This window comes from Chrysemys picta, chromosome 17 (genome assembly GCF_011386835.1).
Source record: "Chrysemys picta bellii isolate R12L10 chromosome 17, ASM1138683v2, whole genome shotgun sequence".
In the NCBI taxonomy this organism is placed as follows: Eukaryota; Metazoa; Chordata; order Testudines; family Emydidae; genus Chrysemys; species Chrysemys picta.
Window position 1 is genome coordinate 10,166,230 of NC_088807.1, and position 13,021 is coordinate 10,179,250.

The 13,021-nt window shown below is 46.2% G+C and overlaps 1 protein-coding gene across 1 annotated transcript in view; it reads left to right on the forward strand.

Moving 5' to 3' along the window:
* The first annotated feature begins 377 nt into the window (after window positions 1-377).
* The window catches only part of LOC101935447 (butyrophilin subfamily 1 member A1-like), a 30,801-nt gene continuing 18,157 nt past the window's right edge, over window positions 378-13,021 (forward strand). Inside the window, exons 1-3 of the mRNA XM_065571842.1 lie at window positions 378-396; window positions 7,298-7,321; window positions 12,478-12,507. Coding sequence (XP_065427914.1) covers window positions 378-396; window positions 7,298-7,321; window positions 12,478-12,507 — 73 coding nt within the window. The remainder of the gene's footprint in view (window positions 397-7,297; window positions 7,322-12,477; window positions 12,508-13,021) is intronic.

Here is a 13,021-nt window from a genome sequence, read left to right on the forward strand (position 1 = left end):
ACACACACGGCACTGCCCCAGCTGGCCTGCAGGGATCACTGCCCCAGTTGGGGGATACACAGAGGGTACTGCCCTACAGGAATGCAGGGATCAGTGCCTGCCATACCTGGCACAGAGGGTGAAGGGGGGCTACACACAGGGCACGTGGCCACCAGGGCACATCCCTAGTGGGGAGTGACGCACACCAGGAGCAGGGCTCATGGCCACAACGGGGTTGGAAGATACCCAAGCCCTGCCTGACACCCAGGCCCCTGCCCCCTTGGGGGAGGTGAAGAACATACCTAGGGCACCGACTCCTCTGGCTACCAGTGGTCACTGCCCCAGTGCAGGGGCTGGGGTGTGTAAATACACACAGGGGACGGCCCCGCCTGGGCAACATGCGTCACCGAGATGAGAGTGGGATACACAGAGGGCACTGCCCCAATGGCTGATATACATACAGGGCCCTGCCTCACCCAGCCACCAACCGTCACAGGCGCAATGGTAGTGGTGGGGTCACATAAGCAACTGCCATCAGTGGCCTCCAGGGGTCACTGCAGCAACAATAGGGGGGAAACATGCCAGGCATTGCCGCACCTGGCCACCAGGGGTCACTGCTAGAAGGCACTGATAGGGCACTCCTGTGCCTGGCCAGCAGGGGTCACTATCACAGTGTTGGGGGGGAGATACACATAGGGCACTATCCCACCTGGGCAGCAGGGGGCACTGCACCCTGACACCTACCCACACATACACCCGGTGAGCAGGCGTGTGCTTGGGTGTTATTCTGCACTTTCAGAAACGAGGCAAAGGCTAATTTTACTAACATTTCTGCTGAAGAAAGCTCTGAGTTACAACCCTACCTTGCCAAGCACCTGCCCAAAGCCAGAGCAGTGTCCCTGCTGCCAGCAGAGACCCCAGAACACACAGATCCAAAGGGGAAGCAGCTTTTAGGTGAAGCAGTGACAGACTCTGGGGAGGGGCTATGGGGAACCAGAGAAAGAGCAACTAACCGCAGTGGGGAAAATCATAACCTACCGGGGAGAAAGAATGGACTCTGCCAGGACATCAAACCAACTCCAGCCAGGCTGGATACCAGCAATTCGGGGCTGGAGCAGCTCCAGCCAGGCTGGGTGGGGGCAGGTGACCTCGGTCTCTGTGCTGAGCAGGCTGCTTTGGCTGCGAGGAGGGACAAGGAGCCCTCCGGCCAGGGTCTTGCTGCCCAAGGGGGGTGAGATCTGTGGCAATCTCTGGAGTAGCTGGTTCAGCAGCTGTGAGCCCCACGCTTGTCCCTGCCCAAGCTCTCCAGGAACACATTACGCCCAGGTGTACGGATGTAGGCACCAGTGTAAAGCTACAGAGCCACACTTCTGAGTGCTGCCTGTGAGAGACAGGGGCGGAGTCAGAAGGGCAGACGGGGGCAGCAGATGACAGGGCCAGCAGCCATGAGTGGATCCCATCACACTTCCGGCCTGTGAGGTCACCATCCATCCCTGCAACTTTCCATCTGTCCCGCTGTCCATCCAACCCTCAAGCCCCATCCACCCCCACTGTATGCCACCCCCCCCCTTCATCCATCTACCTGCCTCACACACTCATCTATTTCCACATCATCCCGCCGTCCCTCCGATTGTCCATGCACTGCCCAGCACAAGGAGGCGTGGATAGGGCCCAATTGACCTTTTGTAGGGCCGGCGCTAAACAGATTTGTGGGCTCCCATGGGGGAATGGGGCATGGCACGAGGGGGGTTGATCCCCAGAGTGAGGGGCTGGCCAGGGGCAAGGCGTGGGGGGAGAGGGGAGGTACAGTCACGGTCCACGCAGCCCCGCCAGAGGCCACTGGCCCACCCAGCCCTGTGCTGCCAGCGTGCTCTGCCATACTACCCCCTGCCCATTACCCCCACCCCTTATGCCTGGCAACTCCCATGCCTAGTGCCCCTCTGGCCCGCATAGCCCTATAACCAGCACCCCCCACTGCCTAGTGCCCCTCTCACAGCCCCCCCACAACTGCCCAACACTCCATATTCCTGAGGGAATTCAGCACCAAATCATGAGATGGCAACTTCCATCTTTTCATGTTCTCTGTATGTATATATATCATAGATTCATAGATTCTAGGACTAGAAGGGACCTTGAGAGGTCATCGAGTCCAGGCCCCTGCCCTCACGGCAGGACCAAATACTGTCTAGACCATCCCTGATAGACATTTATCTAACCTACTCTTAAATATCTCCAGAGATGGAGATTCCACAACCTCCCTAGGCAATCTATTCCAGTGTTAACCACCCTGACAGTTAGGAACTTTTTCCTAATGTCTAACCTAAACCTCCCTTGCTGCAGTTTAAGCCCATTGCTTCTTGTTCTATCCTTAGAGGCTAAGGTGAACAAGTTTTCTCCCTCCTCCTTATGACACCCTTTTAGATACCTGAAAACTGCTATCATGTCCCCTCTCAGTCTTCTCTTTTCCAAACTAAACAAACCCAATTGTTTCAGCCTTCCTTCATAGGTCATGTTCTCAAGACCTTTAATCATTCTTGTTGCTCTTCTCTGGACCCTCTCCAATTTCTCCACATCTTTCTTAAAATGCGGTTCCCAGAACTGGACACAATACTCCAGTTGAGGTCTAACCAGCGCAGAGTAGAGCGGAAGAATGACTTCTCGTGTCTTGCTCACAACACACCTGTTAATGCATCCCAGAATCATGTTTGCTTTTTTTGCAACAGCATCACGCTGTTGGCTCATATTTAGCTTGTGGTCCACTACAATCCCTAGATCCCTTTCTGCCGTACTCCTTCCTAGACAGTCTCTTCCCATTCTGTATGTTTGAAACTGATTGTTCCTTCCTAAGTGGCACACTTTGCCTTTGTCTTTATTAAACTTCATCCTGTTTACCTCAGACCATTTATCCAATTTGTCCAAATCATTTTGAATTATGACCCTGACCTCCAAAGCAGTTGCAATCCCTCCCAGATTGGTATCATCTGCAAACTTAATAAGCATACTTTCTATGCCAATATCTAAGTCGTTGATGAAGATATTGAATAGAGCCAGTCCCAAAACAGACCCCTGCAGAACCCCACTTGTTATACCTGTTGGTAACCATTAATAACTACTCTCTGTGTACGGTTATCCAGCCAGTTATGCACCCACCTTATAGTAGCCCCATCTAAGTTGTATTTGCTTAGTTTATTGATAAGAATATCATGCGAGACCGTATCAAATGCCTTACTAAAGTCTAGGTATACCACATCCACAGCTTCTCCCTTATCCACAAGACTCGTTATCCTTTCAAAGAAAGCTATCAGATTGGTTTGACATGATTTGTTCTTCACAAATCCATGCTGGCTATTCCCTATCACTTTAGCACCTTCCAAGTTTGCAGATGATTTCCTTAATTACTTGCTCCATTATCTTCCCTGGCACAGAAGTTAAACTAACTGGTCTGTAGTTTCCTGGGTTGTTTTTATTTCCCTTTTTATAGATGGGCACTATAATTGCCCTTTTCCAGTCTTCTGGAATCTCTCCTGTCTCCCATGATTTTCCAAAGATAATAGCTAGAGGCTCAGATACCTCCTCTATTAGCTCCTTGAGTATTCTAGGATGCATTTCATCAGGCCCTGGTGACTTGCAGGCATCTAACTTTTCTAAGTGATTTTTAACTTGTTCTTTTTTTATTTTATCTTCCAAACCTACCCCCTTCCCATTAGCATTCACTATGTTAGGCATTCCTTCAGACTTCTCAGTGAAGACTGAAACAAAGAAGTCATTAAGCATCTCTGCCATTTCCAAGTTTCCTATTACTGTTTCTCCCTCCTCACTGAGCAGTGGGCCTACCCTGTCTTTGGTCTTCCTCTTGCTTCTAATGTATTGATCAAAAGTCTTCTTGTTTCCCTTTATTCCTATAGTTTGAGCTCATTTTGTGCCTTTGCCTTTCTAATCTTGCCCCTGCATTCCTGTGTTATTTGTCTATATTCATCCTTTGTAATATGTCCTAGTTTCCATATTTTATATGGTTCTTTTTTATTTTTTAGATCATGCAAGATCTTGTGGTTAAGCCAAGGTGGTCTTTTGCCACATTTTCTATCTTTCCTAACCAGTGGAATAGCTTGCTTTTGGGACCTTAATAGTGTCCCTTTGAAAAACTGCCAACTCTCCTCAGTTGTTTTTCCCCTCAGTCTTGATTCCCATGGGACCTTATCTATCAGCTCTCTGAGCTTACCAAAATCCGCCTGCCTGAAATTCATTGTCTCTATTTTGCTGTACTCCTTTCTACCCTTCCTTAGAATTGCAAACTCTATGATTTCATGATCACTTTCACCCAAGCTGCCTTCTACTTTCAAATTCTCAACGAGTTCCCCCCTATTTGTTAAAATCAAGTCTAGAACAGCTTGCCCCCTAGTAGCTTTTTCAACCTTCTGAAATAAAAAATTGTCTGCAATGCAGTCCAAGAACTTATTGGATAGTCTGTGCCCCGCTGTGTTATTTTCCCAACATATATCTGGATAGTTGAAGTCCCCCATCACCACCACATCCTGGGCTTTGGATGATTTTGTTAGTTGTTTAAAAAAAGCCTTATCCACCTCTTCCACCTGGTTAGGTGGCCTGTAGTAGACTCCTAGCATGACATCACCCTTGTTTTTTACCCTTTTTAGCCTAATCCAGAGACTTTCAACACTTCCGTCTCCTATGTCCATCTCCACCTCAGTCCAAGTGTGTACATTTTTAATATATAAGGCAACACCTCCTCCCTTTTCCCCCTGTCTATCCTTCCTGAGCAAGCTGTACCCATCCACACCAATATTCCAGTCATGTGCATTATCCCACCAAGTTTCGGTGATGCCAACAATGTCATAGTTGTATTTATTTATTAGCACTTCCAGTTCTTCCTGCTTATTACCCATACTCCTCGCATTTGTATATAGGCATCTAAGATACTGATTTGATCTTGCCTCCCCATTTGGTCCTGACCCTCCTTTCTCTCTGCTATTATAGCCCACACTCCGTCCTATTTCCAACCCATCTCCCAGATCTCCATGTTCCCCACTTACCTGTGGGCTTTGCTCACCTGTCCCCGTCGAACCTAGTTTAAAGCCCTCCTCACTAGGTTAGCCAGTCTGTGTCCAAATAGGGTCTTTCCCCTCCTCGAAAGGTGAAAGCCATCTCTGCCTAGCAGTCCTTCCTCAAATAGCATCCCGTGGTCGAGGAAGCCAAAGCCCTCCTGGCGACACCATCTTCACAACCAGGCATTCACCTCCACGATGCACCTGTCTCTGCCCAGGCCCCTACCTTTGACAGGAAGAATCGAAGAGAATACACCTGTGCTCCAAACTCCTTCACCCGTACTCCCAGAGCCCCGTAGTCACTCTTGATCTGCTCAGTGTCACACCTCGCAGTATCATTTGTCCCCACATGGATGAGTAGCATGGGGTATTAGTCAGAGGGATGGATAATCCTTGACAATGCCTCCGTAACGTCTCGGATACGGGCCCCCGGCAGGCAGCATACCTCCCGAGATGAAATATCAGGGTGACAGATGGGCGCCTCCGTCCCCCTCAGAAGAGAGTCTCCGACCACCACTACCCTACGTTTCCTATTTGCAGTGGTGGCAGCAGACCTCCCAGGCTTGGGGGTATGAGGCTTCTCCTCCTCTACTGTAGGGGGTGATTCCTTCTCTTCTGTATCAAGAAGAGCATAACGGTTACCTATTACCACCGTGGGAGGGTTCGGAGCAGGGGTGGAGCACTGCCTGCTGCCAGAAGTAACCAGCTGCCAGAAGTAACCAGCTGCCAGTGTCCACCCTGAGCCATCTCCTCCTCCACCAGTGGTGTGTCAGCAGTCCTGTGTACTGGGACAGCTACCTCAGCTGTCTCCACATAGACACTGTCCAGGAATTGCTCATGGATTCAGATGCTTCTCAACCTAGCCACCTCCTCCTGTAGCTCCCCCACCTGCTGCCTGAGAGATTCCACCAGCAGGCACTTTTCACATTGGATGGTCCCCCCAGCCTGGATGTCAGTAAGTGGGAATTGCAAATCACAGTCTCTGCAAAACCACACCAGGACCTGGGTAGAAGCTGCCTACAAGTGCAGGTGGAGGAGACAGAAGCAGTGCTGGGACAGGTGTTGCGGGTCTTCCTAACCATCGTAGGCCTCCCTCTGTCAAACTCCCTCTCAAACTCCCCTGTCTGCAGCCCCCGGTCGCTCTGCCTCTGGCTTTTAAAGCCTGCTTGCCTAGGTCAGTCCCACCCCCTCGTGAGTCACACTGGGGAAGGCCAATCAAAGGCAATCAAGGGAACAAGGTCAGGCACTCAGTCCCAACTGCCACAGCAGCTGTAACTGAAACTGAAGTCCCTTGAAATCAGAATCAAAATTAAAATTCAAACAGTTGAGCAAACTAACTCACACCAGCAGCTAGTACTCTCACTCTCACCTGGTAGCCTGTTTGGCAGCGGGATCTCTTGCTCTCCCTCTCAAACTCCCCTGTCTGCTTACTATATGTTCCATTCTATCCATCTGATGAAGTGGGCTGTAGCCCATGAAAGCTTATGCTCAAATAAATTTGTTAGCCTCTAAGGTGCCACAAAGTACTCCTGTTCTTTTTACACTTAACTGAGTGATTGGTTAATCAGTTAGCTGACTGGCTAGTAGTGATTTAAGCAGAGGAAGGGTCTGCATGGATTCCAACTGAAGATTCCCACAATCAAGTGGAGGGAAGATGTTGTTTTAGACTCCGCAGACTGTATAGATTTGATGATCAAAGACTCTAACTAAGCTTTTGGGAACTTTCAGTTTCTTCTCACTGTATTTCTGTGGGACTGAACCATTGAGATTTTAATTTGTTTTCTTTATTTATGTTTATGTATAACTGTGAATGTAATGTCTGTGGATTATAAAATAGCCATGTCATGCTGTAAAAATTAAATTATTATTTATTTCTTTATCATAAGATTTTATAAAGTTATTTAATTAAATTCATTTCTTTAGTTCCTTTTGGGACTTGAAAGTGGGGAGGTTGACTCTGTGCAATCCTTGCTGAAAATCCCTAGAGACTGAACTCTGGGTCTCCAGAGTTGGGGGTTTTTTTTAGGCACTGGAGAAGGGTAATGAAGTGAACTCTACCCCACCCAAAGGTTACAATTGGATTAATTTATACCAGCTGAAGATCTGGCCCATATGTCCATAACGTATAATAGCAGAGGGATATTTCCGGGGACAACATGAAAGTGCTGCAACAAATATTTGATGTAGATTGTCAGTGCTCATATATGATATTGCTGTTAAACATTCTAACCTATGTGTTGCTTTGCTTTCTTTTGAAGAGAGACTCATCAGAGCAGAAGAAGGTAGATATGATATTTCATCACTTCATTATTTAAAATCAATATGTAAAAAGATGCGAAACCTGTTTCTTTCTCATAATAATATGTAGAGTACATTACGCTTTCCATAGATTTCTTGAAAGCAAATGCAAAATGTTTTGCTTTAAATTGGGGTTGTCAATGCAACTCGTTGTATGAGACACATCTTCATAGATACATTGTGTGATGGACACCCTCTAATGGACAGTCTCCCACTCATGATGATCCACACTCCACCTTCCTCCTATTCACAATTGCATAACACCCTCGGGGCAGCTACTACAATTGCTTGCATGGAAAAACATTATTGGGAAAGCATGTGTATTGTTATCTGCCTTTAGTGCTCTATGTCAGTGATTCCCAAACTTTTTTCCTCTGAGGATTCCTTTGGCATCTGACTAAATTTCCTGGACCACTTTCATTTTTTATACATACGTTTCATGTTATTATTATGTTAGGTTAATTAATTATTTAAAAATATATGTTCTGTAATTAAAATAAGAATCACAAAGGAACCAAAAATAGAGTCTGCAATCATTACAAGTTATCACATCAGCCTTATTTTCACTTTAACTACAATTATTTTGTGGTGTAGTTCTGAATGGGCAAGTACTGGTGGTACCAAAATGCCCTCGCCAATGTGGAAATGCCCCCCAGCAGCATGACCTTTCATGCATGGTGTGTGAGAGGTTACACTGTATGAAGGACGCCATTTTGAGAACAAAATGGCATCCTGCCATGCAGCAAAAGTGCCAGAATACTTTTCCGGCACATTCTGGTCCCACTGCAGTACTCCTTAAGGGAAAGACCCCCACATAACCCAGGGCACACCCCACTCCCCCCGGAGGTCTGGGGAACCCACTTCTGAACCACTGCTTTATTCGACTGGTCTTTTCTGAAGAAGAAAAAAACCAACACTGTGCTTCTTGGGATGGATTGATTTTAATCAACGTATTAAAATCCCTGGTTTTAATCATGATTTAAATAATCAATTTTAATTGTGTTTTGTATTTGGACTTCTTAGTTATTTTTCTAAAGAACAGTTGATTCTCATTTATTTGTAACCATTAAAACATGCTTATTTGCATTTATATATATATATATATATATATATATATATATATATATATATATATATATATATATAGCTTTTATACTAAATTTGATGCTTCGTGTCCCTATTCCAGAGCATGTGCTATAACTAGATATTAATTTAGACAATTAAATAGTTGAACATATAGTTATTCAAATTCTTAAATTTTACATTTTTTATGTTAGCAAATAGTGAACGATGCATTTCTTATTTACTAGATGATACATTTTTTACTTCTGTTTTGTATCAAGCTGTATTTGGACGGAAATTGGCATTCAATTAAAATACACAAAACAGCATTATATTAAAATTATTATTAGAATAAAATGTCCTTATAGGTGCTAGATACATATCAAAACATGTTTTGAATTTAAAACTAATTCATTTTTTAAACAAAGTATTCTCTGTTGTTAATGAACTGAACTTATTGTTTCTAGTCACTATGTCCTTCAAGTTTTAGAACTACTAGATCTCAATCTTTCACACCTAATTTTTATTTTTACACAAAAAGAGGAAAACAAGTTTTCCTTCTTTTTCAACTTCCAGTTGGTTTCTTAATTTTTAATGAACTTGTCATTGAACTGAACTAGTTGAATAAATTGAAAAGAAGAAAACATTCCCTTTGCACATGCAGAAGAGGCTACTGCTGTCAAAAGTTGGTTTAGCACTTCCACAAACTGATTCCAGGTGCTTAGCTAGTGTTTTCCACCGGTTCAGTGATTTGACATTAAAACATTGGCAGAAAACCTGTTGTTGTTGTTATTCTTACTCTTAATACTATTATTAAATTTTAATTCTTTTTATAAATTATAGTGAGTTTAGGCCTTAAGATAGGTTGCTATAATTTCAAAATTAATTTTAAATAGGTTTATGTTAAAAAAGAAAGTTTTAAATTTAAATTTTAAAAAATCTTATTTAAATTAAAGAAGTCAATTTTTTAAATAAAAGTGTTGATTTTTATCTACCCTAGGGCTTTTGTTGTTCATTTAATTTCTGCTCCCATCTGTTTCTTTCTTTATGAGAAGATTTTTTTTTAATATCGAAGAAATTGTTCAAAATACTTTTGTTTTATAGTGTAGGAAACATTTAACATATACCTGACATTAAAAAACAAAAACAAAAACCATGCATTTGTAAATTAAAAAAAAAGTTTGTTTTTAGGATATCAAACTCCTCATACAGATTTTGAAATGTATTAAAAGCCCATTAACCAGGGTGCCGGATGAACCCCCCCTCAGGGGAAGCTAGCCCACTGCCACCCCCTCCACCTGAGGTCAGACCCCCCGCCCACCAGAGCCCCAGAGGCTCCTGTCCGCAACTGGAGGTGCCCAGAAATCACCACCCCCTGCAGCCATTGGAGCCCCAGCCCACCCACCCCAGCTGCGCTGGCTCGCCTCGCAAGTGCCAGGCCAGCCCCCCTGACCACGGGACCGGCCCCTCCAAGTGCCGGGCTGGTCCCCCCAAGAGCTGGGCCGAGCCGCCAGCCCCTCCAAGTGCTTGGCCAGCCCGAGCACTGGGCCCGCCCCAGTGCCGCTCCAAGCCACCGGTCCCAGCGCCTCCCCAGGCCGCTGGTCCAATATCCCCCGGGCTTCTCCTGGCTGCCAGCTGGAGCTAAGCGCCCCTGCTGGCTTAAGTGTAAAGGTGAAGAGAAAGTGGGGCCTCGGGGCGGAAAATGGGTGGGCCACAGCCTGCTTACGTAGTCATCGATAACCACAGCCTATGCCCATTGCCTTATAAGGTGAGTGCACTATATAGCTATAAATTAGTACCCAAAATGAGCAAAATTTTATCTTGCCCTACTTGTCTCCACTTGCTGGAAGATAAAACCTACCTACAGGAAAACTTTATAGCCAAGACATTTTTAAAATAATCTGATTAATTTGCCACAGCACCCTAAAGCCAGCCAAGCATAAACTCTGTTGCACTTCTGGAGCTGAGAACCCACTACTGAGCATCACCCTGACATTGGTCAACTATGAATACTCCAGCTAATCTTGGATGACCAGATGTCCCGATTTTATCGGGACTGTCCCGATATTTCCTTGTTTGTCCCGCGTCCCAACCGATGTGCAGTCAGGACACTGGACAAACAAGGAAATGCTCCAGAGCCCGGAAGTGCTCATGCCCCCCCCCCCCCGCCCCGACTCCGCCCCCTCCTTCCCCCATTGGCTCCCTCCCCAAATCCCCGCCTCTTCCCCAGGCTCACCATTCCTCCTCCATCCACAAGCGCTGGAGGGAGGCCCGGAAGACGCAGGGGAAGCGTGGGGCCGGGGTGAGTGAGAGTCCGGCCTGGCCCCGAGCAGGCAGGACTCAGTCGGGTGGTAGGGAGAGTAGGGGGGCGGCCCGTGGGGCCAGGCGGCAGCTGTTCTCCCCTCCTGGGGCGGAGGCATCGGCAGCCCAGGCCCATTCATTCCCCTGCGGGACCCGAGCGGGACGGGGGGGCTGGGGCCTGCTGCCCCCACTCCGGGGCTGCCGCGGGATAGCACCAGCTGGGCAGCAGCCCAGACGCGACTGGCCAGGGGCTGGGCGCAGCGTGCGCGCTGCTGGGTCCCCGCAGCAGGCCCAAGCTCAGGGGGTTCGGGCCCAGGCGCCAGAGCCGCAGCCGCTGAGCTTGGCCATCGGCTGCTTCCTCCCCCCGCGGCAGTGGGAGCTGCAGCAGCGGCTGCTCCCAAGTCCCGCTGCCCGGGGGGGAGAACAGCCGCCTCCTGGCCCTGCAGGCCGCCCCCCTACTCTCCTTACCCCCAACTGAGTCCTGCCTACTCGGGGCCAGGCCGGACTCTCACTCACCCTGGCCCCGTGCTTCCCCTGCGTCTCCTGGGCCTCCCTCCAGTGCTTGTGGAGGAAGGGTGGGGTTTTTTTGCCACGCCCCCCCCGCCACGTCCCGCGTCCCGATATTTGACTTGGGTGATCTGGTCACCCTAAACTAATCATACCTGCCACAAAAGGGAAGAGGGAGAGAGGCTGCCTTTAAGACAGTGAGACACACATGGTTCAGGACCTCAGATAAATTGTGCCCCAGCCAATCCTTACTTGATCCACCACCAGTGGCTGACACTGTAGTGGAATCATTAACAGATCTGGATTGAGGAGGGGGGGGGGTGTCTTTTTTTGTGTGTGCGCCAAAAATGCACTCTTTGGAGTCTGAAACTATTTGCCAAAATTGTGTTGCATTCCACCAATAGTTTCAGTTGGGGAGAAAATTTTCAAAAGATTTGAAATGTTTTGTTTAGAGTGTTTTATTTCAAAAAATTTCATTTCAAAAAGTCAAAATGTTTCAGTTCAACTTTCTGATTTAAAATGCTATTTTGTTTCCAAGTTTGGTCACTACAAAAAATGGGAAAAAACATCAAAAATGGCTGAATCAAAAAGAAAATCTCAAGAAAAAAGTCAGTTTGTGTCAACTGAAGGAGTCTGGTTAATTCAAATTGACATTTTTTCAAGTCTTTTTGATTTGACAAAAAAAATATTTTGTTTTGAATTGAAAGAGATTGTTTTCCTGGATTTTTTCCAATCCAAAAAATCTATTATTCACCCAGCTCTATTCATAAAGCTCTTGTACATCCCAGCCACTGCTAGAAGGGGATTGAGTGCCTCACTGAGTAGGTGCGTGTTGCATTGTCTCTCAGCTACCACCATGGTCTTCTAGTCAAAAGTAGGGCTGTAGGGGGGGACTTTGTCCCACTTTAGTGGCTGGTCCATTACTGCAGCGTCCTGAATGATTTACTGCTATCGCTCGTGCTGAACGTCCTGGCCTCAGATCTCATTCTTGGCCCATGTGGGAGTGTTGTTATGGACTACTTTTTATTTATGTTTTATTTTCAGTCTAATTATGACCACATGCTCCCAGTAATAGAGACCTGGTCTTTTTAATTACCTGAAAACTGCAATACATCCCTGTTGTAATATACAATGTTATTTTTAAATGCTTTTTTCAAAATAAACCTCATCGAAAATGGTTTTATTTAACACGTTAATAAAATAGCCAGGTCATTGTAATTGTTAATTAGTATTAATTATAATTATTTATTGTTATATTATTTATTGCCAGGAACTGGAGTTCGTTGGAGTCAGAGTCAGGGTAAGTGCAAGTGTCTTTTATAAACAGGTTTAGCATCAGAGAGAGTTGAAAAGAAAAAGTTGAAAAGATCAGTGCTACGGCCCTATTCCTGCTCTCACTGGGTGAAAAATCTCTCCTGTGGAATGGGTTATTCATCACTTCAATCCCAACTAGCCCTTCAAAATAGTGTATAGGTGTGTACCTTGTGCTACACAGGTCTAGTCCTTCTCTCTCTCCAGGGATGAATTTCACCCTCAATCAGTCCTAACATGTCTGTGAATAGAGGAGGAATGAAGCCCTGACATTGTGTCATCAATTATATGATTTGCAATTTGTCATTGACTTTAATAATAAAAGTAACAACACGCCCTTTGAGATAATGTGTGTGGGTGTCCTGCTGTCAAAATATAGCCCATTCCTCTTTCCGTCCCCCCCCCAATATCTTTTAGTAATCTCCCCTCCACCCCTCTTTGAATTCTGAGGAGTTAAAGACACACATTCCTGTCAGTCTTCAGGGGTGTTGTAGCCCCTCCAA